The sequence below is a fragment of the Eutrigla gurnardus genome (genome assembly GCF_963514095.1).
Source record: "Eutrigla gurnardus genome assembly, chromosome: 11".
NCBI lineage: Eukaryota > Metazoa > Chordata > Actinopteri > Perciformes > Triglidae > Eutrigla > Eutrigla gurnardus.
In genome coordinates, this window is record NC_139925.1 from 12,744,548 (window position 1) to 12,771,764 (window position 27,217).

The 27,217-nt window shown below is 41.2% G+C and overlaps 1 protein-coding gene across 1 annotated transcript; it reads right to left on the reverse strand.

Moving 5' to 3' along the window:
* Positions 1–27,217, reverse strand: LOC311021316 (receptor-type tyrosine-protein phosphatase epsilon-like). The gene is made up of 21 exons (XM_084021786.1): positions 27,018–27,217; positions 20,720–20,930; positions 10,569–10,640; positions 10,090–10,186; positions 9,616–9,689; positions 9,051–9,187; positions 8,804–8,894; positions 8,573–8,649; positions 8,446–8,482; positions 8,237–8,334; positions 7,556–7,675; positions 6,448–6,611; positions 5,214–5,349; positions 4,889–5,038; positions 4,390–4,483; positions 3,953–4,029; positions 3,678–3,812; positions 3,342–3,467; positions 3,038–3,189; positions 1,973–2,108; positions 1–1,869 (listed from the first exon to the last, which is right to left on the reverse strand). Exons 3-21 carry the CDS (start codon positions 10,633–10,635, stop codon positions 1,795–1,797), a joined length of 2,043 nt encoding a protein of 680 aa, XP_083877912.1. The 5' UTR covers positions 10,636–10,640; positions 20,720–20,930; positions 27,018–27,217; the 3' UTR covers positions 1–1,794.

Below are 27,217 nucleotides of genomic sequence, written 5' to 3' on the forward strand. Positions count from 1 at the left end.
GTTGAAACCTGTCATTTCTCTCCATCTATAATTTATTGGAATCTGCTTTTAGGAAACAAATAGTCATTCAAATCCATACAGATTCAGAAGGCAGAAGCATCGTTGAAACAAGATGCTCGTGCACTTATGTTACATCAGTTGCAAAGGCCTCGCTGTCATCGTCGCCCTTATTTATTGTACTTTCAGCATGGCAATACATTAAAATGACAATGCGGTTAACATTGGTGATGCTTAATGACCACAACAATAATTTATGTACAGGTAATAAACAAAAATAATCAGTGTGTATAAACCCATCTTATGATTTAATGGCAGGTACAAACACAGTAGAAAGTTCTTTACCCAAACTTAAGACTTAAAAGCTCGCTCTTCTTCAAAGGAGTCAGCAGAAGTCTCGCAAAAAAATAGATGCTTTTGATTTTTGCCGCAAAGTTGGGATTCCCTTGTTTAAATATGAATATCAAAACACGTCTAAATGCCTGTGCATGCATATTTCATATTTTGGCTGAGCACTGGTTCTTGATATCAGTGCTTTTTATACTCTCAGACAAGGTTCAACTGTAACACTTAACAAGCCTTTTATTAAAACACATTTCTGCAGTGTTTTTCTGCTCGTTTTCTAACACAATTATTAACTAACTAAAATTCTGGCACATTTATTTATTTTTTTATTATCCTCATAATATTCCATGAAGTGTTTGTATGAACAATGAATTGACATTCCATACAGGTGACCGCCATTCAAAAACAATGCACTTTTGAAAAATGTGTCTTTTATATTAAATGAAACATAAACATCTGGCTTGTCTGCATTAAATTGTGTCACTTGGTGACAAGTTTTTTCATGATCAGAACCGCCTTTCTAATCAATATGGCACTGCTTTATGCAAACATGCAAGTGTAAAGTCGGCTTGCTGATGTGTATAAAAAGGCTGTAAAACGTTGGTTTGAAGAATGACACGTTCAGATGTAATGGTACATAATTTCCTGCCTGTTCCAATGTGGGCTAATTGCATTTTATTTGCAGCGTCAGGCGCCAATCCACTAAGTAATATTGCCACAGGCAACACAAGAAAGTTGGTTAAGTTGAATAAAATTGCAACAGGCAGCAGCTGTTAAGATATTCACAGACAGAATTGAGGTAATTTGAAGCATCTAACGGAATGAAATGTATATTGGAGTTTTGTGTTTTTGTTTGAGCTCAAAGTAGACCGTGAATATGATTCAAATGGGGCAGACAGGACATCATTTTAGCGAAAGCAGTATTCATTTTTACCCTAATTATCAAACACACAATTTATTTTCCTCATAGCAATCAAACATGTTCAGAGGGGAGCCTAAATACACGACCACAGTCATTGTGGTCAGTCACAAAATGAAGCAGAAACACAAAGAGAATGCATGAACTCTACGACACATCGGTGATGCATTTCAGGTAGTGAGCAATACATAATATATCTATATGCACATTATTTAGATTGGAATATTTCCTTTATTGACCCTCATGTTGCAGCGTACGCAAGCTGAATCCCAACCCTCCCATTAATAAACCACTATAATTCCTATATTTGACAGTGGGATACTTGAAAATCAAGCATTCCTAAAGGAGACTGACTCTCCCGGAGCACATATGTTTGCAATTATATTACAGTATGTTACAATTATGTTTTTGTTTTAAAGATCTGTAATCAAGTGCAAAATGTAAAAAGAGCTTGCTTTAGAAAACAACATTCAGAGGAAAAGTAAAGCATAAGTTAAGTGGACGTAAGTATGCGGAACGGTATCTGACAGGTATTATTTGAAATTGGCGTAGTCGGAGAAGATGTCGACGAAATCCTGAACCACTCTGTAGCAGAAGTCGTATTGCTCCTGGAAGGAGAAGAAAAGTGTTAAACGTGTGGTTCCAAACAACACAAAAGTGAGTAAGCTGCTTCTGCACAGCAGGTTTGATGTGATCTCGTGTTCCACCTACCACAGTCTGAACCATGTGTGGTCTCTGCATGCGTAAACTCTTGACTGTCTGAAAAACGTCCAGCAGTCCTTCGGCTTTCACTCTCTCCAGAATGTTACTGAGGGCGATGAAGGTACCGGTCCGACCCGCACCGGCGCTGAAACGGGACAAAAACCATCAGCGAGTGGTGGAGAGAGTGGTGGAACATTGACTTTTAACATTTCTAAACTACTTCTCTCGTTTCTCAACAATAATGCGGCGGTGAAACTCGTGTGATCTTTGCAGCAACACCCTTGAATGGAAAAAAAAAAAAAAAAGTTTCCGGGAGGAAAAGGTGACCTTTGTGTAATAGTCCTAATAATTATCCTCACTTAAAGAGAGGCTAATCCAAACGCTAACACTAATCAGTTTGGAAGCTCAGTGTTTGACTGAGTCAATGTTTACAATGACGGCGGGATGAGGAGAAAGGAAGACGGGAGGGGGGGGGGGGGTGCAGAGTGATGTGCGATTGGGAAGAGGAGTGTGGAGAGACGTCGGGGATTGCAACGGGTTAGCCCCGTCTCCCAGGGGCGAAGAAAAAGCTTTAAAAAGCCCTTCTTAGACAAGCGGTGATGAAGGAATAGAAGAGAGTGATGACACCATTTCCTGTCGTTAGCTCATCTTATCAGATTAATCATAGTGGGAGTCAGAAGAGATTTCACTTTGAGAGGTTTTAATTGACTGTGAATCAGTGGATTGGATCGATCCCACAGGGGGGCCCGCTGCTTTAGAATCACTTCACCTGAAGCTAGGTTCTGATCAAAGCTTTCACGGCTAAGTCTTTATAAGGGATCACATAAGTGGTTTGGGCACAGAACACCAGGTCTACTGAGGCAAAAATGTCCAATGTATTGGAACAGACATTTGTAAGAAAGAAAAATGTATCTGTTAAAAAAATGTAATTCCGATATCAGCATGAGAGATAAAAAAAACAAGAGTGGAGATGAAAGGCGTGAGTGGACAGAAACCTTATATGATATACTGGGTCTCATTTTCACCTGGAGATGCAGATTGTGCTGCAGACATCGTCAAACTGAAGTTCCTCACCTGCAGTGCACAATTATGGGCCGGTTTCCAGACTGCTGCTGCTGCCTCTGCACAGCGGCGATGATGTCAATCATCCCGCGTCCCTCGGCCGGTATCCCGATCTCAGGCCATCCGTGGAAGTGGAAGTGTCGGACGTGTTGCGACTGCTTTTCCTGGTGATATGGAGAGCTTATATTAATGCATTAAAAATGGTATATATAATAACATTTCATGAGATTTAAACTGACAGCACGACGAAAACAGGGAGGCAAATATAATACAATTTTTAGTGTGCTGCTTTTTAATGTGGTTAATGGTTACTCACTGGTCTGTAGGTGAGCACCATGTCTTTGAGAGTGAAGGTTTCACACTGTGTATTTGCAGTCAGCTCCACTGTATAATCTCCAAATGTTACACTGCCCTCTGATGGCCAATACTGGTAACACTTCTCCTGGTTTGAAAAGGGTCAGATGGAAATACAATTAGGCCTCATTTGACTGTTTTATATCCTATTATCATAGTTTCAGTCTGAACCATAAAAAATAATATAAAAATGAACTACATACAGATTGTTAGGGATAAAAAAATGTGTAAAATAAGAAGATCAAATAACGGAATAAAAAAAAATGCTTAAATGTGCAACTCAAGCACCATACTGTACCTGCTCCCTCTCTTTGAGTTCGGTGAGCATAACGATTGAATGACACCTCCACTCCCACACCATCCTCCAGAAGTCCTCCACCGTGTGAGACAGCGGGCCCTGGGTTGCGATAAAATAGTCCTTCTGCCTGTAGCCCTGGAGGGCAGATCATCTGGTAAACAACACTTGCGAGTGTGGCAAACATAATATTTGTGCGTTGTTTGCAAAAGGAAACAATGAGCTTTATATATACTTCGATGGGAAATCTATACAAGAGGTCGAGAGGGAGGGCTTACATCAATAAAGGAGGCATTGATGTAGTCGGTGAACTCCTGTCCTCTTTTCACTGAGAGTATTACTCGGTTGAAATCATCTGCAAAAAGAAAAAGGAAAACTTTCCACAAGTGATTCCTTAATAAAATAAAAGTTTGAAGAGCCTGATGGAAAAAAAAAAGAAAAGAAAAACAGCTCAGTAAAACTTTAGCTGTGTTATTAAAGCCAAACACGCCAGAGCTTATATCAGTTGTCACTGTAAAACGCTGCACCCAGGCTTTCCGCTCTCTACTCCCCACTTTAAGTCACCACACGAGCCTTATTTAAATGCCATTGATCACGCAGATGTGAATTGATTAGCCGGCTACGGCACCTATAAGAGAGCCAGCAGTGTGCTGCTTTGATGTTACTCGGATGTGATGTATTATGAACGTGCTCGCCGTATCCGAGGAGGCCTTACACGGTATGATCTGAAGCACGCGGTTCTTCTTCATGTTGGCAGGAAGGTTCCCGGTTCTCATGTTCTCCTTCATTATGCGGACGTTGGTCAGCTTCTGGCGGGAGAGAAAACACGAGCGGATTGACGTGATCGGAGAGTTTGTTTTCATTAGTGCAATGCTAGAGACGGGGCTGTGTTTTTTTTTTAAGTGAGTAAAAACACAGAAAGGCAGAGGTGAAGAAGAAGAGGAAGCTGCAGCAGCAGCAATGGGGAATCAGTGTGTAGAAACAGAGGGACTCTTTGCAGCAAAACCAAGCTATAGTGCATCCTGTCGGGCGGATGGTGGTGATTTATAAAAGGTTAGTTGGCTCAAAGCATCGTTATGTATCTCACTGCTGCTGAGAGTGGCACCCTGGGCGAGTATGCCATGAAAATGCACCCATGCAGGGCGCAGGGTGAGGGCGACGATTCGTTAGCGACTAAAAATGTTCCAAGAGTTGAGCGCTTCTCTCTTTCCTACCCTGAACTCCTCCTCCAGGCCCAGCCTGTCGTGGGGAGCCCTGGTGTTGTGAAGCCTCTGCAGATGGCCCTCCAGAGAGCACACATCCAGCTCCGTGTCTCCGTACAGATAGTACTCCAACAGAGCCTGGTAGATGAAGGAGTACTGCATCTGAGGAGGAAGTGGAAGGAGAGGTAGAAGTAGTAGTTTGCCAAACTACTTCCTGCTATTTTTGTATATATATATATATATATATATATATATTTGCTGGTTGCTCGTTTGTTTCTGCCACGACTGGAGCGGTGGGCTGAGCTGTCAGTCCGAGGTACAGCGGGTCAACACTTACATCTGTCTGGATGAGCTGACAGCGCTGCTCTCGTATTCTGCTCACAGAGCCGAAGACGTCCACCCTCTGTTCCATGTGCATCATGTCGATCATGCTGTCGATGACAATGAAGGTCCCCGTCCTCCCCACTCCGGCACTGTGGAAACAGACAAGGAGAAGGTCTCTGTAACAAAGTGAAACTACCAAAGAAAATGTGTCGGATCTCGTATCTTTATGGAGACAGCGATAGAAGAACATCATAGTTTTCTTTTCCCTCACACAATAAAGAATAATGGATTGATATGTTAATATATATATATAAAAAAAAGAATGTGCACTTTTTTTACACATTGCCGTGCCCTGTCTTCTTAACACAGACGTCCAACTGTGGACAGCCTCGAGCGTGTGTAAAAGTGCTTCACCTCTGAAGCCCAAACACACTCCTAATGGATTTACAAGGGTCATTTCAGCAGACGGCACCGCTGGGAGCAAAGAGCTGGGATTCCACAGCAGGCGGCTGAAGCCTCCTCAATGGGCCCCATTCAAGAACAACAGTCCCGCTCCCCAAGCACCTGTTGCAGCAGTTGCTACAATCGGCCGCCGATTTTCTTTGGTGAGGCTTCATGCTGATTGGCCCGACAATCAGCATGAAGCATTTCTATGTTTACTGATGCTTCACTTGAGTTTTTCACTTTTAACATAACAGAACTTAATAAATATGAAATATATATAGTAAATATTAAGGAAAAGTTAGTAACACCATCACTAATGTTATACGATAAAAAATAAAAATAAATAAAAATACTTCTCATCAAAATACTACGTACAACAAAACATGGCAAATTGAAGTACTCTTCTTTTATTTCCCCCTATACAATGTCTCATAAAATGAAAAAAATCATGGGGGACCAAAAAAAAAAAAATCTGCAAAATCAGTGAAAATTTAGGGGCTTGTTGCGGAAATAGTCCTAAAAAAATAATGGAGCTAGGGACTTTCGGTCCAACCGTTCCTTGGATTGTGAGCCCTGTCGTTAGCTTTAGGGTTAATGATGTTTAACATTAGATTATCAAATAATATGACATAAACACCGTTAAGAACAGTTGATTTTTTAACATTTTAGTTCTGCTCCTAGATTAAATGTAAAACAGAATAAGTGCTTCCACCTCCCTAATAATGACTTGAATCCACTCTGCCTCTCGCTTGTTATATCTCGTCTTCCGGTTGACCGGCTTCTGTCATTCTACACATTTTTACCTGCAGTGCACAACAATGGGTCCAGCGTACGACGGGTTGACTGCCTTGACCTTCTTCAGGAATTTCAGCATGCCTATGGGCGAGAATGGCACCCCAAAGTCTGGCCAGCTGGTGAAGTGGAGCTGGGTGACCAGCCGCGGGGCCCGGGGCCCATCGCTGCCCTGCTGTGAAGACACGAGACAAACGCTCACTGTCCGGATACAAATCAGTCAACCGAACACAGGAAAAGTCACCTCTAATTAACTAAAACATTTGCCCCAAAAACACAACATTTTTGCTACTTGCGACAGAATATAACGATTAAACATGTGTACCGGTTTGCCTCCGCCTTGCTCTCGTGTCTGCTCTCTCAAGAGAACGTAATTCTCTTGAACGCTCGGTTGTTTTGTGTTCAGAGAGCCGAGCGTAGAAGCACTCAGTCTGTCTGCTTGTACTGCAGCGTCAGAGAGGATATCTGCACTTCGCTGGCTTCAAATGGAACGGCAACAAAGTGAATTTTGCAATCGGAAGGCACCCGACAGAAACGCAGGGAGAGAAAGGCAGACGCAGTACATGCATGAACCTCTAAAGAGAGATTTGTACAGTGTTTACTGCATGTTAAATACACCTGCATATTGATAATGTCATACTCTATCTATTACACCTATCCTTTAATATGACTTAATGTGTTTCCATACTCGTTTACATTTATTTATTTATGTATTTATTATATTTTGCACCCTATTATAGCTTCCTTATATTCCCCCATAGGGATTTTTCTACACCATCTCAATGCAGCTTGGTTTCGTGCTGAATTTTTAATAAGACTCCAGCAATTACGATTATAGATTTTCAGGGCAATTAACAAGTATATTACGTTCAACAACATTTAAAAAACACACTATTATTTTTAGGGCGGGTGTATGTCGAGATAAAAGCGTTATTCATCTTCATTTCAGGTCGTTTTTGGGGATAAATGTTCCCGTTTTCCTGCTGCACAGTGTAATTACATTCTTGCAGATGCGCTGGGAGGTAAAGTCAGTGGAGAGATTCAATGCGGCCTTAAAAAATTCATTCCTTATTAATAACATCAACAATCTGATATGTGAGTCCACGTGTTTTTACTTACATATTGAACACAGAATTTTCTAATGGTGTAGTCCACCAGTACAGTGAAGTCCTCCATCGCCACCCTGATGTTCCCGTACATCCAGCAGCCCTTTTCTGGCCAATACTGGTAACATTTGTCCTGGGAAGACAACGATAAAGAGGTTATTCGTCTCCAACTAGAAGACACATTTATGCCCATAAAGAACATGTGCTGGTATTATCATTGGAACCACTCTGTCGAATGGTTTTAAGCAGCATTTCTTGCATAGAAACGTGAGTCAGACGTGTGTACTTCACAAACCAATCCAAAAGGCAATCACAGGACTCCGTCAGTCAATAAGATCTTCACGGTGACGTTTCAACTCATTAACTAGATTCTTAGACTAATTATCGCCAAGCCTCTTAGGATCTTATCAACAATTATTCCGCCATTGATCCCCGATGCCTCCATTCTGCTCTATCAAACCTGCAGTTGAGCTCTCAATTGATCATCCCTTTGAGGCTAAATTTAATGCGATGCTAAGTAATCTGCCGGGTGACACTTGGTATAGATTCTCAGTTTGGGAAGGGGGTCAAATGAATTATGCCCATGACTTTGGGTCATGAGAATACGGAAAAAGGGTTTCGCTGGAGCCATATAGATTGTAGAAGTTAATTCTGTAACATTATAGAAGAATTAGAAGAATGCTCTTAGACTCACCTCTTTCCTTTCCTTCAGATTTGTCAGCATTACTATAGTCGCTGTTTTTTGTTCCCAAATCATGCGCCAGAAGTCGGCCACCGTCTCGAGCTTTGGGCCTTAAGCAGAGCAAATAAAAGGATACTTTAAAAAATGCTGCAAATGGCCATGAACTCAACTACATGCACGTGCAAAATGACTCACAAAACCAAGCTAACATGTACATTTACCTTGAGCTGCGATGAATTTGTTCTTCTCTTTAAAACCCTGTGTGCAAAAAACCCACAGTATTAATAATAATAATAATAATTTGTCAAGAGCCCGATCGTCCACATTAAAAACTAGATTGCGACTCACATCTATGTAAGATGCGTTTACGTAGTCAGAACACAGATGTCCATCAAGATGACTTAATAACACCCTTGAGTGATCGTCTGTGGAAGAAAAAAAAGAGCTTTTAATAAAGTTGCGTCTTATTTTTTCAGCCAGCCCGCATCACCTTTCCGTACGATTCAGATCGATGACACGGCCAAGTCTAAAGGTTACATTCATCACATCGTCTGCTGCAGAATATAGATCCTCACTCACATGGTAAAATGTTTGGATATCTGTTTTTCTCTCTGTTGTGCTCTCTGCTCGCCTCCTCAAAGGACCCGTGGTGGTAGTAACACGGCAGCGACTACAAAGAGAGAAACCCCCCCAATCCTCGTGAGGCAAAAATAAAGCCACGGGTACACAGCCTAGCAACATAACATTTTATTACTGCTTTCTGTATTTGCTGTACGCTCGCAGGACCGAGATGCTAGTCAGATACAGGCTCCACACACAAACTCACGTTGAACTCCTCTCTGAAGAGCTTGCCGTCGTCAGCCGAGCGTATCCGGTACTCCTCTTCCAGCGAGTCCAGTGGGATGGGGAAGTACCTCTTGGATGGCGAGGGAGACCTGGGAAGCAGGACCACTGTCTGCTCTCCTGTGTTTAAAGAAATATATGGCGGTCAGACCGCTAATGCTTCCCAACAGAGAACATTACAAGCTCTCATAGCACCTGCAAAAACAAGCCTGACGGCCATTAAGAGTTCTTCTTTTGTGGGTACATGACAGAAATGATTTCTTGAGTCATAAACATGGAGGTGCTGCTGCTGCCGCGTGGAACTGTCTTAACTCAGGATTTGGCCTTTTCTGTTAATTTATTGATTTTCTTCTCGAAGCGAAAGTTTATATGGCTCCCTGCGTGCTAGGAATGCAGAGGAGCTTCCAAAAACCGTTCCAGCTACCTCGATACTTTGCTGCTCTATAAAGAATGTAAACCTATACTTCAAATAGAAAGAAATAAAAAGAAAACGGCCGTATTATATTTTTCATGAACCGGTGGTTATATTGCGTACGGCACAACAGCACCTTGTTCCTCCAAGAAGCCATTCGGGATCTTTTTATCCACCGACGTAACGAGAGCTTTCCTGTGGTTTTTGAACCTGCAGTAATGAGAGAAGGGGAGAAAGCAAAAGAAGATAAAGAAGGAGATAAATGGGCACATGTCTGTATAGAAGAGGCAAAAAAAAGAGCACATAAGGAAACAACAAATACCAAAACCAATATCAACCATCTGAGAGAGGCAAAGCTGTTCCTCCTCATGCTGTTGTCCGAGCTGGCCGGTCAGTGAGTGAGTGTCTGTGACCTGACCTGACCAAGCTGTGTTCTTTTGTCTGCTGTCTTACTTGAAGTGCAGCTGTTTACCCACAAGCCACTGCTCACTCCGCTTCCAAACCACCCCCACCCCGATGCCCTGACCCGACCCACTCTCATGCTCACACGCATGCTGAAACCGAGAGAGATTGACTCAAACACAGAGTGTGAATATGCAGGTTTCTTCACCTCAGGCAGTAGATCGTCAGCAGGACCACGATGATGAGGAGCAGGGATATGACCAGCGTCGAGGGCAGCACATGAGCACCCTGATGGGTCGGGTTTTCTGGGGTAGAACACACAGTGATCATAAATCACCAAAATACATTCAAGCAAATCGACACTGAAAGGAATAGTTTGATGGGTTTGTTTTCCTGCCATCTGTCCATTAAATACGAAGCCTGTTCATTTATGAGCTTCAGATTTAGCTGATTTTCTAAAATCTACATTTTAAATCTTTGTGCTAAGATAACAGCTGTTGGCTGCAACTTTATATTCCTTTCAACTCAAAGCAAGACTATTGAACATGTGTTTATCAGTTGCACCGCAATATATGCAACACAACGTTCAAACCTATAGGTGATTTTATGCTAATAAATTAAATGCATGCAAATTTCACATCCCATAAAATCTGATTAAGTAATTGAATCAGTAATTTCAACAATTACCTGCTGTTTGGTTCTCATGCGATGAATTATTCACAGCAATAGAGATCCCAATCAGAAACAACACCATTGTCACTGTGGATAGAAACAACAAACACACACACACACAAAAAAAAAACAGATGAATCCCTGTATTTCTCCACAGAATCCACTAGAAGGCGCCAAATAAATACAAAATGCATCTGCAGCCCGGCGAAGCATGCAGAGGGGCTGAAAGGAGAGAGCTCAGCTTTGATGAGGCTTGAGAGTGATGTCTGTCTCTCTGCTGAGCAGTTAAAGTCCTTGTGGGAAATCTGCCTGCAGTCTTGTCCTGCCAGGGCCGACTTGAAAGAGCAGCAGCATATCAAATAACCTAACATTCAGACATCAAACCGGAGAGGACGGCTTTAATCCTCAGGTGACAGTAACCGTATCCCCCGCGGACCCTGCAGCTTTGACACTTGAGTTGAGCTCAACGTCGTATTTGTTAGAAAGCGTCTCATTTTGCAGCGTTGCCTTCCATGCACAGTGCAGTGCGGCCTGGCGTTGCTTCCTGCACAGTGACAATGACACTGTTGCTCAATATAATAGCTTAAAAACGACAGTGTGTTGGTGTAGGAATAGTGTTTAACAGAATGTAAAGATTGGCACGTGTCAAATTGTTATGCTGTATTGTTTTTATTTTATTTTAACTGCAGCTTCTCCCTTATTCTCCCTCCATTACACCACCCTCTCTCTCTCTCCCTCTACAGTCAACCATCATTTTACTCTAAACCACGTTCTCACTTCTCCCTTTAACTTTATTGCCAGAAGCTATTAGTGATTTATTTGGGGCAGAGCTGCGCGAGCGTCTTTCCAAAAAAGAAGAAGGATGTGTCAAGTCCCTCTCAGCACCAGAATTGAATCAATCCCGACACATTATCCTTGTGTCTTATTATCTCCAAAAACGTAGCCGCCAATTCCACCAAACTCACATCCATTTTCCTCTTTGCCTCTTTTTCCCCTCCGTCCTCCAAATGAGAGCATAAGAAAACACGGAATAAATTGGGCAAACGGGGCAAATCTGCCTAAATGGCTTTGATGGAATAAACGAGAAGCAAGACGTGAGTGTCCTAATTTATCCTCTGTTCCAAGTCCCCTCCTCGTTATAGAGGCCACAAGACTGGATGGAATAATTCATTGTGTCAATTTAGTTCTTCTAGAAATGGGTCATCTAGGGGCCTAATTTGTGATGTTTGAGAGAATTTCTTGCACACAACCCTAGGGGGCTTCATATAACTATATCTCCCAAAGCTTTTGGAGGAAACGGAGCCCAATAACGCTCTAACAATGCGCTCAAAACTAAATTTATGTTGAAACGTATAAAGCATTATAGGACGACAAATTAGGGGGCTCTGTGTTTTGCACATTATACAGTATCTCCACACAGTACGCATTACAACGCCCAGGATGCTGACACACGGTTTAATCAGCAAACAGCTGAACGCAACTCCTTCCATTTCATGTATTTAATGTCCACAGTGCAGGCCGATTTCTCACGCTAATGATCAACAATATCCCCTCACACGCACCCCATTTAATATAACAGCGTGCAAAAAAACACATGCACACCGCCTGTTTCCCACTTCACACGCATGCATGCCTGCACATACGTCCCACAGCCAAAGGCTATGTGTTGCATATGTGCCGCACTCTGCCGGAGGAGCCAATTCCTTCCCCAGTGTTAACAAGCCAACAGTGTCGGCACCTGTTCCCCCACTCCACCCCACTGGGCAAGTCACATTCACTCACACAGACCCATCCCACGACGCCGGGCTGCAAGGAACACTGCGTGTACGGGTCACTGCACAGGTTGTGTATATCCGTCATCTCCTGGCAGCTACAGCCTATACAGCGTTTACAGAAGGGAAATATAAAAATAAAAAAATCTTGTCAAATGACTCCATTAAATGGAAAAATTATAACTCTGATGTATATTGAATTTGTTTTACTGCAAAAGAAATGATATAATAGACTCAATGAAGTGTGGACCTCTGACCAACAGAGGGAATTGAGAACAAATAATAGACATCTTATTGTATGGGAAAGCACGTTACTGTAACTATTGAAGTTAGGATGATGTTAAAAACGTGAGAATTGTAAAATCGATTTTTCAAAAAGTTAAAGTTCTGCACTTTATTCATTCATTTTTGTTTAATGGACACATCTTAAGATACATGTGAAAGTGAGGTTTTTCTCTTAATCCCAAAGGTATTGTTTTTTTTAAATTTTTTTTTACAAGAGGTCTACAAGAAGATAACATGGAGCAAAGCCAGATGGAAAACGTTCATTAATTGTTCTTTATATTAATCCCTTGAGGGTTTTTTTGTTTAATAAGAGCAAGGTTTGCCCTCAAATCCCAATGGGGAAATTATTTGCAAAATGTTCAATAAAAAACAGCATATTTGAAATAATTTCTTTGCCTTTTGTCATTTCACAAAATAATCGTAATCGTACTCGAAAATCGGATTTTAAGAGAAGAAAATAGGGATTTTATTTTTGGGCAAAATCGAACAGCCCTACTTCATTATAAACACAACATCTAAAACTTGACCTGAACTTATTAAAACCCCCCAAAATCTGCATTTATCATCATAAAAGTGCCACTCATTATGACCAATTATTCATTATGGCTCATGCCACTTTCTGTACACTATTTCTACATTAGCATATTACATCCTCCTGCCCTCATATTAAAGGGTATTTGCCAGGGAGACTCTCCATCTCTCCCTGCTTCTCTGTCCGTTTCATAAAACACTAACAACAAGGTGATAAGTTCGACCTCCCGCACCTGCTCAACATAAATGTTTCGCAGGGAATCAAATTATACCGCATCAGTTGAGTCGGGAGTGCAGCAGCGCACCATCCCGCCCATGCATGATGCAATGCTAACATTCAGAATGCATCACCTTGAGGGTAATGTTAATATTTTGAGCAGGAACATGCATTATTCAACATGCATTCACTTTGCTTTTGTGCTTCCATGAACACGGACGAGATGAAGATCAGCACACGACTGTGTATTAAACATAAGAGAGCTATAGAAACCTTTAATAAAAAAAAGAAAAAGAAAAAGCTGTGATGCGTACTGTACATCTGTTAAATCCCAAGACTCATCGCACCTTAAAATGAATCTGCTTCCCTTCAACATTTCCCTCACCTCGGCTCTCACATGAAAAACCTGAAAACGAGACTCACACAAAACAGACATCAGAAATAGAAACCACGGAAATGTGACTTTTCCTTTTGCTGCAGCCTGTTCACTCGTGTTCATCATTCATTCAAAACCAAACTGTGCAGGGGAAAGTGTTGTAATATCCATTTCCCAGCCAGAAACATTAAAAAAAACAACTCGGCCAGGTGAGAGGTTTTCCCCACGCTCTTTTAAAATGACTCTACTAACAGATATCACCTCAAATATGTGACCAGGAGACAGATTTCGGAGCAATAACCCCACAAATCAATTATATTTAACCACTTATCACGTCCGAGTGCTGAGAAAATGTGTTTCTTTTTTAAAACTCTAAATACTGTACTTTAAACAAAATCATATGAATCCACGCTCATCTAAGTAATGTCTTATACAATGTTAAGCATGCAGTACTTAAAACAACAGATCCACTGGTAGTTGCAGTAGTTTCATGTTGATGCCATGTTCTCTTTTAACCTGTGTATTATATAGAAGAGCATACAACGGGTTTTTGGACTGTTTAACGGATCTAATTAAGGTCCTACTGCCATAATATGATACTCTTTCCTTTTTAAACCTTGACAATGTATCTGCACTTACCTCTTATATTTTTTATAATGAAGCAGCCCCCACACTGTAAATCTAAACATTGGCTTTAATAAAAGGTATTAAGTGTACTTAACTCAGTTTTTATTAACATGTTGCTAACACTCATTTTGAATAAGTTACTTGTACTTTGGGGTTGAAAAACCTTCCAAACTCAGTATGCTCAAGTTGTATTCATTTAGAAAAACCAAGTCCTGGGAACTTGTGCCTTTTCAAGAGTAAATGTACTTAGTTACATGTAACTATGTGCATTTACTGTTATACTTAAACACCCTACATATTATATATATATAATTATATATAATATTTTTTCTTGTTAAGTTACTTCCTATTTCTACAGCCTTACACTTCAGAGGAAAATGCTCCTCTACGTTTTTACTTCATTTCTTTTCTTGCTTTTACATAACATTATTGGTCCAATTTTATTGTTTACAACAAACAAATATCATAATCTGTAGTTTTATCGTAAATTAAACAATTCAAAACTGTGGATCTAAACAGAAGTCAGTCAGTCAGCGAGCAGGGCTGCTGGCCCCCTCCCCCTCCCCCCAAACGTTTCAACGTTTGCACATGCGCACTGACTGCACAGGTCATCAACCACCTGCCTCTTGGCGCGCAGCGCGTTGACATGAAGACGTTGGTCTACGACACGGCAGCAACCGCCATCATCTCAATTTTCGGATTTATGATTCTGCTGCTGCTGGGAACATTGATTTGGTGAGTCCATGCTTGACTAAAAGGGGAACTATGCAAGTCTGTTCGCTTTTCTGCTGTTTCGCTAACCGTCCTCCCGGCCAATGCATTTGTTTTCAATGAAACCGGCGAGAAAACAATCGATAGAGCGATGGATAACATTATCTATCATGTACATGTTACGACGTGTGTCTCTGTGTAGTCTTATCCGTCATAAACAAGAGATTAGGGGTTACAGGCCGCGTTTGTGTAGCATGCTAACGTTACCAAGTCTAGAGCTGGGGGGGGGGTATTTTCTTAAGGCGGGTCCACACCGGACCGAAAATCGGCGTCTTTGAGAGAGTCGGCGTCCGTGACATGGGTCTCCTTGGTGTGGTCGCTCGAATCGGCCCACGTCGGCGTTCGTTTCAGCCGATTCAAATGTGTAATCCGCCATTCGAGTCGGCCATATTAAGTAGCCCCACTTCATTTACCGACGCGAGTCGGGAAGTCGGTGCGGTGTGGACCCGCGCCTTGTTTGAAACGTGAGTGCGTGCCGTTCTTTTTTTTTTTTTGCGTGCCGTTAAGAAGCGCTGGTTGTTGAGTCCTGGCGTAACGACTTTATTTCCGGGTCCACCGGCGTTATCGGGTCCATCGCAAACACAACAAAGTAGCCTACCGCATAGTCATGGTCCCATGAAAAACAATGAAAACCGGACATTTTCGATGTAAACACAGTTAACGCTAAGTAGTTGTAGTAATTGTATTTTAATGTTAAGCACTTGAAATGTGAACTTGTTTTCACACATTTCTGTTGATTTTGAGAACACGTGTGTGTGTGTGTTTTTAGATTGACTGAAGTTAAATCCATTAGTACCTAGTTTACATCAAGACAGACAAACAGTAATGTTTTAAGGATAACAGGATCACTGTTAAAATCATAAGCTGCATATCTGTCAGCCTTAGAACTGTTTTTGTGACTAATGTGTTTGTCATAGTTTTCACTTGTATTTGACCAACGGCGTTGTAAAGCCTGGTCATATTGGAGATGGCTGCAATACTGTGCATTGAATTGTTTTATTCTTTTTAACTGTATCTAACACAGGCTCAAACTAATGAGGAGTCCACACACTCTCAGCAGTTAAAGGTATTTTCTCATGATTCCTCTTGTGCAGTAATTAATATCTCATTACATTTTTGTAAATTTCATGATCATAAAAAGGAAAGCAATTGAAATAAATCTAATGGAATTCATAGTACCTATTTTGTGGCCCAAATAATACAATGATTGCACTTATGGATAAATAATCATCTCACCAAACACACTCACTCTCTCTCTCTCTCTCTCTCTCTCTCTCTCTCTCTCTCTCTCTCTCTCTCTCTCTCTCTCTGTGCTCAGTCCTGACGTTGACTCTGCTGTTTTCCTCCTTTTCTGAAGGTGGGAGTATTTCAGTATTGAGTATTTCTGTTTTGAACCCCAGCCTGGCCTTCAGTTCCCCTGCAGTGGAGACATTGAGTATTGCTTCTTCTACTGGCTCAGCCTGATCCAAGGTGAGGATTCTCATTTTCTCTCTCTCTCTCTCTCTCTCTTGCTCTCTCTTGCTCTCTTAATTTTCTAATAATTTTCTATTTTTCTTTCATTTCAGATTTATCAATCAGGAAAAAAAGGAGCTGCTGGACAGAAAATTCAAGAGTTAATGGCCAACTTGGTAAGAAATTGTTTCATGTTTTTGAGGAGTTCTTACTCTCATCTACATACACTGATACAGACCAACATTTTCATTCTTTGTCTGACTTGTACCTTGTAAATTTTTATTCTAATTGATGTTTTCTGTCTCTGTCTTATAAGTCATCAGATGTAACTGCAAGACGCTCTGTGGTCCTCAAAGGGCTTCCCATGATCTTTGGTGATGACCCAAACGGGTTCTATAAGACATGTTTTGTAAGTACTTTGTCACAATACAGTATATTCACTTGTAATACAGACATCAAAGATATATGTCCCTCACATTTCTGCCTGTATTCATTGATGTAGGCCTTCCTTTACTGTCTTATCTATCACTTTATTTCAAATTTAGAGGGTGCTATTGTAGCTATTGTATTGTAGCTTTCATTTTTTTCAAAGTGTCTCTCCATCAGAGATCTTAGTGTATAGTTTATAATGATCGTAGTGTCTAACTATCCAAATACTTCCTGACTACAAATTGTTTGCTGATTGTTTTTTTTCTTTGCAGGAGACAACGAAAGATGAGGCCATAGACAATGTCACAGTCGGTGTATTGACCATCCTGAGTGAAGACGATCCTGAGCAGCCCATTTCCACAGCCATTATCCGTGAGGGAGGTATTGTGATGGACAAAATTTGGGATTTGCCACAGGCAGTTTGCCTCATATTTGGCCTCACATATGCCTTGAACCTCGATTACCCAAAATGCATTGGAAACACATTCAGATTCATTCAAAGTGTAATGCTTGGTTTGGGAAACAAAGTCCTCCCCCCAAAACTGCTAACAGTTAAAAACATGTTGTTTGACGAATGAGGAGTCAGATGTGAGGTAGCACTCAATAACCTTTGTTCTCATTATTGCACCATGCTTATGACAGAAACGTGAGAAGAGAGCGTTGATGCTTTTACTAAACAGCATTTTGAACATTTTAAGAGCTGCCTAGGTAAAGTTTTATTGTTGAGTTGATTCTGAAATCTGTTCAGTGCTTTTACACTGGTGGTAGAGATAGTGCACTCTTGTGAATTCAGGTGTTGAAATGTTGTGCAAAAAGAAGTTGGATAATGTGGCCAGCAAATACCGGTAATCCAGCATACATTCTGTGTGTTAAGATTCACACTAAATCTGCATACTGTTAATGTTCTTATGACAGAGAAGAGCGGTTTGATGCTTTTATTTAACAGCATTTTGAATTGTGTAAGAGTGAAGTGATAACATTTCATTGTTCAATTGATACTCAGACCTGTTCAGTGTATTTACAATAGTGCCTTCTTGTGATACAGGTGTTGTTGAGCACTAAAACTTAATTCTGTGCACATTTGAAATAAATTGAATGTAGATGACATTCTTTTTCGCTGTATTTTTTTCTTTCAAATTAAGTGATGATAACAAAGTTATTTTAAGTACTGTAGACTCAGAATTGACAAGTTTATTTCAGTACAGTAAAGTTACAATAAATTAGTTATTTTAAGTAAAATACAATCATAACAAGCAAGTTAATTCAAGAGCTGTGAACTCAAAATACCCATGTTTAGTTTAGTATAGTAAACTCATTATAAACAAGTTCTCGCAAGTACTGCACACTTATATTTAATAAGTTACATGTACTAACTTAATCAAGTTTACTTAACTCATTTAGTTTAAGGCAATAAGTTTGCATATTTTTTTTGAGTAAAGCCAACTGATTATATCTTACAGTGCACTACTATACTCAGATTACATTGTTTCGTGTGAATTGTCACATGAAACAATGGGTCATTAAATATTCTACTATATATCATAGTTGAAACATAGGAGGTTTGTTGTGGGCATTCTGAGCCTGAAATGGTACAACTCGTGGTCTTTGTTCCTCCTCCCTCTCTGCCGCTGTGTTTTTTCTGCTCCATGCTGCTTTCATGTAGTGCTCACATAGTGAACCCACAGTTAATTGCAGCCATGTAGTGTATTTGTTGGGCAATCGAATTCAGCTCCACAGCCAGGAATCTCAAAGAGGAGCTTGCTCAGCAATCCTTCTTTACATCTTTTTTCTAGAAGCATATACTGTATATATACAGAATATATACTGTATATACTGTATGTGTAAAATACAACCTATTCATGTTTACTGGGGTGCTGCAACGAGGTGGCAATTGGATCCAGCTGGTAATTAGGTTGGACATGTTTATGAGAAGTACTAAAATCTGCAAATTAGAGGGAAAAAAATGTATAAAAGTGAAAACACTGCCAATAATGCATGTTATACATGAGCACTTGGCTCTATTAAAAAGGCACCAGAACTAAATCAGCCTGTTCCTTAAATGTAAGTCTGTTGCTCTGTTGATTAAAACTGCGGTTACATTCACAATCTCTCCATTATTTACACCTGCTGCTTATGGGTTATGGGTGCATGTAGCTTCCCCAGGAGCCCCGGACAGCTCTCTAGTCAGAATGGATTTATTGTACAGTTATGAGTTGATGAAGCATTTCTATAAAACCGCAATCTCGCGATCGGCAGGGCCAACAGTTGAGTTATGTCATCTAATCTCTATTAATGAGTACTGTTGGTCGTGCATAAAGCCATCTTCTGTGCACTTCCATTAACTTCACGCGGTGCAATAAAACAAGACTAAGTCTACAGTCACGCTGAGGCTCCATGCAGGCACAGCAGTGATTTCAGCTCAAAGTTAACATCAGCAAGCTGACATGCTCATACGGGGTATAATTTACAATTATATATAAAAAAAAATGTTTTAATTATTTAAATTCATGGTATGAGTTAAGCGCTGTAGCGTGCTAATATTATATCAGTGCTAAGAACAAAAAGGCACAGCTGATCAGATACGTACTGGACAGGATTCAAATGTCCTGATGAAGGAAGTAGATAAAAAGACACAGGGTTCCAGACATAAATAACTGTATTCACCAGTACTGGGTACTGGGATGTGATGGATGGTATGTATACACATAGGAGCCTCGCCAACATGACCCCGCTAAAAGCGTACAGCTATTGAACTTCCCATTGATTTGAAAAATGCATGATTTTTAAATTATTCAACATGCTCCATCAGTGACACTGTGTGGAGGACCTGGATATTCGGAAGTTTGCATGACGGCATATTTCTAGTGAGACATATAGGACACCGTTAACAATATGGATGCATTTGCACTGCAGGCTGGTAGTTTGAATTCTAATAAAGCTAAAGAATGTTCTGTACACCGGGTATCTCAAATAATAAGAAAATATATCAAATCACTGCTCAGCTTCTTCACAAAAATCAATACAGCCTCAAAAAGACGGATGCTTGTTTTGTGCTTGGCATAGAATAGATGGCATGTCTTGAACACAAAAAAAGATAAAAGATTTTTTTCTTTTGTTTCCAGGGAGAGGAGGAACAAAGGCAGGCTGGGGAAAAAAAAGAGAATACCAGAAACAGCCATTGTCAAGTGCCAAGGAAAAAGGATGGGACGAGAGCAAAAACACATGTCAGTAAAGTGTGGCAGCAGAGAGGAGAGGAAAGATGAGAGAGGAGATGAGAGGGGGAGAGAGGGGGAGAGGAGTCGGAGCTGGAGGAGATAAATGTTGAGATTCTGGGTTCTGAGAGAAAACAGCCATAATGGTAGACATCCCGAGTACACAGACGCAGTAAAAATGATCAAGCTATACAGTCTGGCAAGTCTATGCTATGCACTTCTCTGTATTTTATATATGAAACATGGATGCATTTCAATAACATCACAAAAACATATTGCAACACTATCAAAAATGACAATACCTAAGAGAATGCATCTTTATCTCCTCAGCCCCGTCGTCTCTGACAAGTATCTGCATAGTTAAGGTCAAAAGAATCGATCCAGAACGGAGACACTTTAATAATTCGATTATTCCCCCTTAATAGAATGAATTTCAATGGATTCCCTAAAACAGAATTGACCTGTGGTCAGATTGATTCATAAAACAGACTTACACTTCCAAGCGAAGCCAGCTCGATCTGGTATCCGCTGACCCGTCAGTCCATCGCAGTCACGTGATCCCGCTTCCTTTTCTCGGTTGGACTTGCTGAGGTTTTCCACCCTCGGTCCTTCTCCTACTCACATCCTCTCTTTGGACCGATAACAGGCCTGGATGGAGAGATGCCCGAGGTCGTTTTGAGACCTTTAGATTGGGATGATTGGAACCTGCCAGATTAAAGCAACAGAATACAAATGTATTAAAGTTTAACTGAACCCAGAAGCTGTTCTACATATTATATCATTTAGCAGATTTTCCGTGACTCACTATTTTGGGGCCGACTCAAAGAGAAGAAAACTTGAAATGCATGAATGCACAGAATGCACTGAGAGTTGGCATCGGCACACAGTGTGTCTGAGAGAATGACTGTGCACTACATTTAATCAACTGCAACTGTTTGTACCGTACAAAGTAGGTGTATTGTTTACAGCAACAACCTCTGGTGCAACTTGCAAGAAATCAGTTGCAAAGCAAAAAAAAAAAAAAAAAAGCATTAACAAGCGGTTTATCCAACCACGCAAAACTAATTCTCCCTAAATGAGGTCTTCGCAGACAGTGTTAGTTGTACACATGAGGAGTCTGCACACACGCACCACTAGCTTTTAACAATATAATTGCCAGAATCACCTTCAGAATTAATATCAGTAAGCAGGAGAATTGTGTTCACAAACAATATAGCCCAATTAAAGGCGCTACACACAAATCTGCCCCATTAATGTGACTCTACAAGGGAAACCGCTGCATAAAACATGTTGGAATTAATTCTTCAACATTCAGACAAAGACTGTGGTGTTTCACGGGCAGCCTTGAGTCTGAGAAAGAAAGCCCCCATTGCCCCTCACTCCTACTCTCCCAGAGTCCCACTGCCCACAGGTGTGACACACAAAGCCATATTGTTAACACTTGGTCGCCGTGACGCAGACGAGTAGAAAGCAGAGGGGAAGAGGTGAATTAGTCACTAGGCCCAGCTGGACGAGCCCACTCAGTCTGAGCGGTTATGGAGGGAAAATGAATGAACAAGGTATGGAAAACACCTCGTTTCCCCACGCACTGGAGGAGCCGTGTTCAACTTTTCCAAATGTTGCAACGTCTTTGGCACTTGAATATAAACATGGTTGCCATTAAAAGCCCCCAACTTTAACTCGAAGACTAATAACCTGGTCAAGAGATCCTTCATAAATGAGGCTTTTAAAATGTGCACTTCCATGAAGTTGGGGAACTCGACAAACAGGTTTCAGTTTGTTCCCGTTGTTAGAAACAATTTTTGGGAGAAAGTACATCTCTATAGTTCCCTACTGTTGATTTATGGACCATTAATATTAGTGTTTTACTATGTTAGTAATATTTTTAGTGCACCTCTCCCGCGCTTCAGTATATGCAGCGGATTGTTCATAGCATGTCATTTCTTTTTTGGAATTGGACCCACAGTTTTTCAAACCCTTTGTCAGGCGGTCTTCGTTTTATTTGATAGGTGTGATTTAATAGTTCCATATAAGTTTGGCCCCAACAAAACTCCTTGCCTGGAAAAACAGTTATGGGAGAGTTGGATGATGAGGTGGAGCTCTTATGCCTGGAATTAATAAGGTTGTTGTAACGGATGTAAGGCACTTCTCTGGAAATCCCACCACGCAGCTCTGATGTCCAATGAAATTTCTGCTGTGCCTGTTGGCACACAGTCACATTTTTCAGGAGGTGTGCAGCACGGCTTCTCTGCAACTCTACGCAAGCTGTTCCACAGAAGTACCAGCCCAACTTTCCCGAAGTCTCAATGACATACAGGATGTTTCTCCACATTTGAAACTATGAACATCAAAGGCACAACATTGAAAAATCTGAATAATGACTAGACTGTAAGGATTCAAGAGATGTATCCACACTGTACAATGTTGTGTTATAAAGATTGGAGCAGGTGGACCCAAACACACGAGACTACAGGCAACTAGAACATGGAGGAGTCGTTTTAATTCAAGGTTCTGTGCAGGCAAGGCAGGACTGAACATCTCTTAACAACCCAATCAGCAGTAGACACATTTTCAACATCTCCTCTGTGCTTCAGCTCTAATATAAACTGAGATTTATTAGGCTTCGTATAGCACAGATTTACACCATATTTAAAAAAAAACATCATTAAAAATGCATAAGACATTGAAAAGACGTTGAAACAACATCTAGGCATCTAGACATCTACTGAGCTTTTCACTTTTCAACCCCCGAATAACACAAAATATAGATATATATATATAAACTTATTTTTGACAAAAACTGAGTAAAATTGGTCAGTAGGAAAATCTATGATCCAACAAAAACTGAACCGAAAACCGGGACATTTTGAATCTCTGCTTTATCTTTGCCTTTAAATGAGCAGTTCAATATTTCCGGCAATCTATTTACTGCTCTCGCCTGTGATTTACATCAGATCATAGAAAGTCTTCCACGTCTTACAAAACTCAAAAGGTCCAAACTGATGCAGCAGAGTTACCCTGATTTTTACTCCCTAATGAGGGTCAGGGTCCAAAACCAGAATGTAACTCAATAGTGTATTCAATTAAAAAAAGTCCCTGCCTAGTTAACACGGACGTCTTTCAACGATGTCATTGCAGTCGCGTTCCCAGACCTGTCAAAGCTCCTCCTGAACCACAGACGACAGTAAACAGCTGTTTTAAGAGGCTGTGACGCTGTACGACTGGTGAAGTGTTCCTTCAGGGTAACACGCCTCAAACATAGCGCCGACCCTAATGTCTCGGATTCAAACAGCAGAGTAATTTATTCTATATGTGCAATAAGGTTTGCTTGCGACACAGCTTATGTGACCTTTGACCTGACCCGCAAACATAAATCTTGTTAGTGAATCTGTCAATCAGAAATAAATCACAGAGTAACCAGGCAGAAAGGGAGCTTTTGAATCTGCACTTTTCAACTCCCAGGTTGAACCCCCTGCTCAGTTGTCATCCAGCAGGTTTAAAAAATCTGAATTAATAATAGATAAAGTAGGAAATGTGCTACATGGAAGTTATAATACGCTCCGAAGAATTAGAATGGGTTTTTTTTTTGCAATGGTAATGCATGATTATAAATGTTAAAAAAAAGCCAGAGCTGAACGTATAAAATATGCAGTTATTCATACTGTATTTAACTTGCATAAATGTCATTTGGGAGACTTTATGAGGCCGTCCTCGTCTTCTCAGACGGAGGATTGTTCTCCTCTCAGCCCCACACATTCGGTCCAAAGAAGGAGTCATCTTCGTGGCATACAACTCCTGCAGGCACAAGTGCTTCCTTTCTGTGCCATTCTGCCCATTGACTAAGAAGGGAAACACGCAGGCCATTAAAGTTTTATGGCAATGCAGTCGTCACCCAGCACTTTGTGGTTCAATCATTAATTCATACCAAAACAGGCAACACGGAGTAAGCTAAGCGTGGCAGTGAGCTAAAGTCTTTTATTTTTTATCACAGAGAAAATTATTAAATAAACCTATTGTTGTCTTGTTTTATTATTATTATTATTAGGCAGTTTTATTATTTTTTATTGTTATTTGCATGGTCAAAATATTTTAGCTCCATGCCCAAATCTTATGGGTGCTTTTCACAAACCACACTTATGTGGTCAACGACTTCAGTGAATAACTATTCATACTCTTCACATGCTGCATTCTGGACACATCAATCCAATATTGATGGCTTCCACACCCCGAGATGATGAGGCTGCGGTTTCAATGGGGTAAACGACTGTAGGTCCTCAGAGAGCAGGGATGCAGGCACCTTTATTCATGATGCTCGACGTGGACGGCAAGCTGAAACTGTGTTTTTGTCGGTCGGGATGGAAATGTTAAATTTCAGAATGTGGATGGTATCTGTATATTTGTATTCAAAACACTGCTTTTTACAGGATTTGTGTCTTTTGCAAGATGAAATACTTTAAAGGACATACTTCTTAGAAAATGTGCCACCGTGAGACTTCATATCACGTCCGAGTGCTGATCCTTACATGACCCTACTGAGCACCTTGGACACCCATACTTAGAAATAAGTTCCTGAGGGAAATAGCAGAGGAATATTAATTTCATGCCTTCATATATATCGGGAGGATGAGTCGAGTAATCTCCAGTCTAAAGATTGAGGACTTTGAAAATGACACTTTTGGGGCACAGCGTAGGTGAAGACAGGGACGAGCGATAATAATCACTCCTTCACCACTCATTCGTCTGCAGCTCCTTTCACTTGAGTCCAGCGTCAGTGGGTTTAAAGTGTAAGAAAGCAAATCACAGCAAATATGAAACGCAAACACATTGTTAGGTGCAATACTTCCCCCACAATGGAGGCTGCAGGAAGAGTGAGAGTGCAGTCCAATCAAAATCGAATGCAGTGTTTCACAAGGTTATCTCGCTCATCTCACACTGGCGAGTGCACGCATTCAGACTACCCGCGGAGTTGCACATAATCCTCGAGGACACAGCTCCTCAATGACAATCAGTCGAAAATGATGACAGACAACTGAGAAAGAAGGAAACAGTTCAGATCAGCTGACTATGAAGGGTAATTATCCAGGCAGCTAATGGAAAATGTATACAGCCGAATTAACCTCTGATTATGAATGTGCCAGCTATGATAATGGAGGGTTATAAAGTATAATAATAAAACATTTTTACACAGTTTGGGTAAAAGCTTTCCCACCCTTACAAAAAAACATCTCTGGCTTAAATATGTTTTTGCATGAAGCATAAACTCCATTTAAGTGCACTCAAACCCGATTGGTAATACGGAGAGAGGTGTTTCCAAACTTTTTTAATAAAAAAAAAGTAAAAAAATGGACTCCAGTGCCCCACCCGCGACTGCTTGAAATTAAGAAACTGCATTTGAGAGGACATTATAAGACTGAGCCTTAATTGTATTTTAAACGTCTCAACCTTTAAAGCAGTTGGTTATCTTCCAGCCCAGACAGCACCATCTCTCTCCTTCCCCCCCAAACTGCTCTTTCTGCCCTCTTTCAGCCCGGGTGTTCAACACTAACCTCATACCCGATGACACCGGCGAGGCAGTGAATTAGCTTTTACGACCATGGTGCGATAAAGCGTCTATGGTAACCTCCGAAATGTCCAGGCAAGATCAGTTTATTGTGTTGACTCAACAATGACTCATGTCTTTCAGTGTCCGGCATTCGTGTGTCAAATGAACCACTTTAAAAACAGGAACCACTGAAGGAATATAAAGGAAGCAACCATGAAGAAATTAATCTTAACATTAGCATGTGACTAAATATAGCTCATGTATTCCCCAGGTGGAAGAGACGTGGGCAGCGTCGCCCAACATTCAGACAAGCAGACGAGGCATCTCAGGTCATTCTATTAGCATCAGCATTTATCAGGTCATTTAATCAGGGAGGGAACTGAAGGTGGAGGTGAATGAGGTTATGGGAAAAGGAGGGGCTTTTATAACTCATGTGTGAACACGTGGCTTTCCAGCAGTTTGCCAGCAGGCTTTACTGCGACCATTATGACAACGATTCACTCGTCAGTCATCAGTGCCTCAACAAATATGGTGCAATGTGGGAGATCGAGGGGATGCGTGGTTCATTTTTAAACCAACATGACCTGAATATGCCTTTGTTTTAAATGTACAATAAACTGGCAGTAGAGATGTCAGCAAACAGCCCTATGATAGAGTGTGAGCAGCAGCATCCGGGATGCTTGATGAGTATGCAACGTGCAGGCCTGTCTACTAGGCTACATGCGTACTACGTCAGTCCCCCCTTGCGTTTTCCTGTCTAGACCGGTGATGTTGCTGCACAAACCCAATGCACCCCTTGCCCATACAAATGTGATGCAATTTCGATATGCAAAATACAACCAATTTTCTCAGATGCCCTCCCCCCCCCTCCCCTTACACGACAAACAATTAGGCTATCGGGAGAAGAGGAAACGATCACATGATCACATGATGGATGGATCCCCATATTTGCTCCACTAACCCATATTTACTGTATTCCGTGTTGCCTGTGTTCAGGAATGTAGACGGAATAGAAACATCATGATCACCCCCCCTTGTGGCCTGCGTTCCCGTCCCTGGAGACGCGTTGTAGCTAAATAATGTTAATGCTTTGAGAGAAATGCGCTGCAATTAGGAGAAATGCATAGAGGCTAATCGGCCTGTAGTACATCCCAGCCACGGTGAGTACACGACCGACAGAAAACCGTCGGTGTTTACGCATTAAATACGCGGATGGAGAAGTAGTGCCTGTTGTTTATCCCCCCTCTTACCGTGGTGGATGACCTCGCCTCACACGGCGCAGCGGCTCACGGTGTAGTTTCGCGTCTCTTCCTTCCCGACGCCTGCTTCTCGCGTTAACGTCCTTCGGAGGATAACGCGAAACACAACCGGGGCTGTCGAAGCATCTGACCGGAGAGGAATAACGCGTTCACGTTCCCCCGGTGATCATGTTTTTTTTTCTCTCTCTCCG

Bases quoted from the DNA above. Each gene is read 5' to 3' on its own strand.
- LOC311021316 (XM_084021786.1), bottom strand. From the start codon at position 10,635: ATGGTGTTGTTTCTGATTGGGATCTCTATTGCTGTGAATAATTCATCG. The intron at 7,676-8,236 runs GTGAGTCTAAGA...TTGTCTTCCCAG, and splicing joins ATCTGAAGGAAAGGAAAGAG to GACAAATGTTACCAGTATTG. The intron at 3,813-3,952 runs GTAAGCCCTCCC...TCTGCCCTCCAG, and splicing joins TCAATGCCTCCTTTATTGAT to GGCTACAGGCAGAAGGACTA.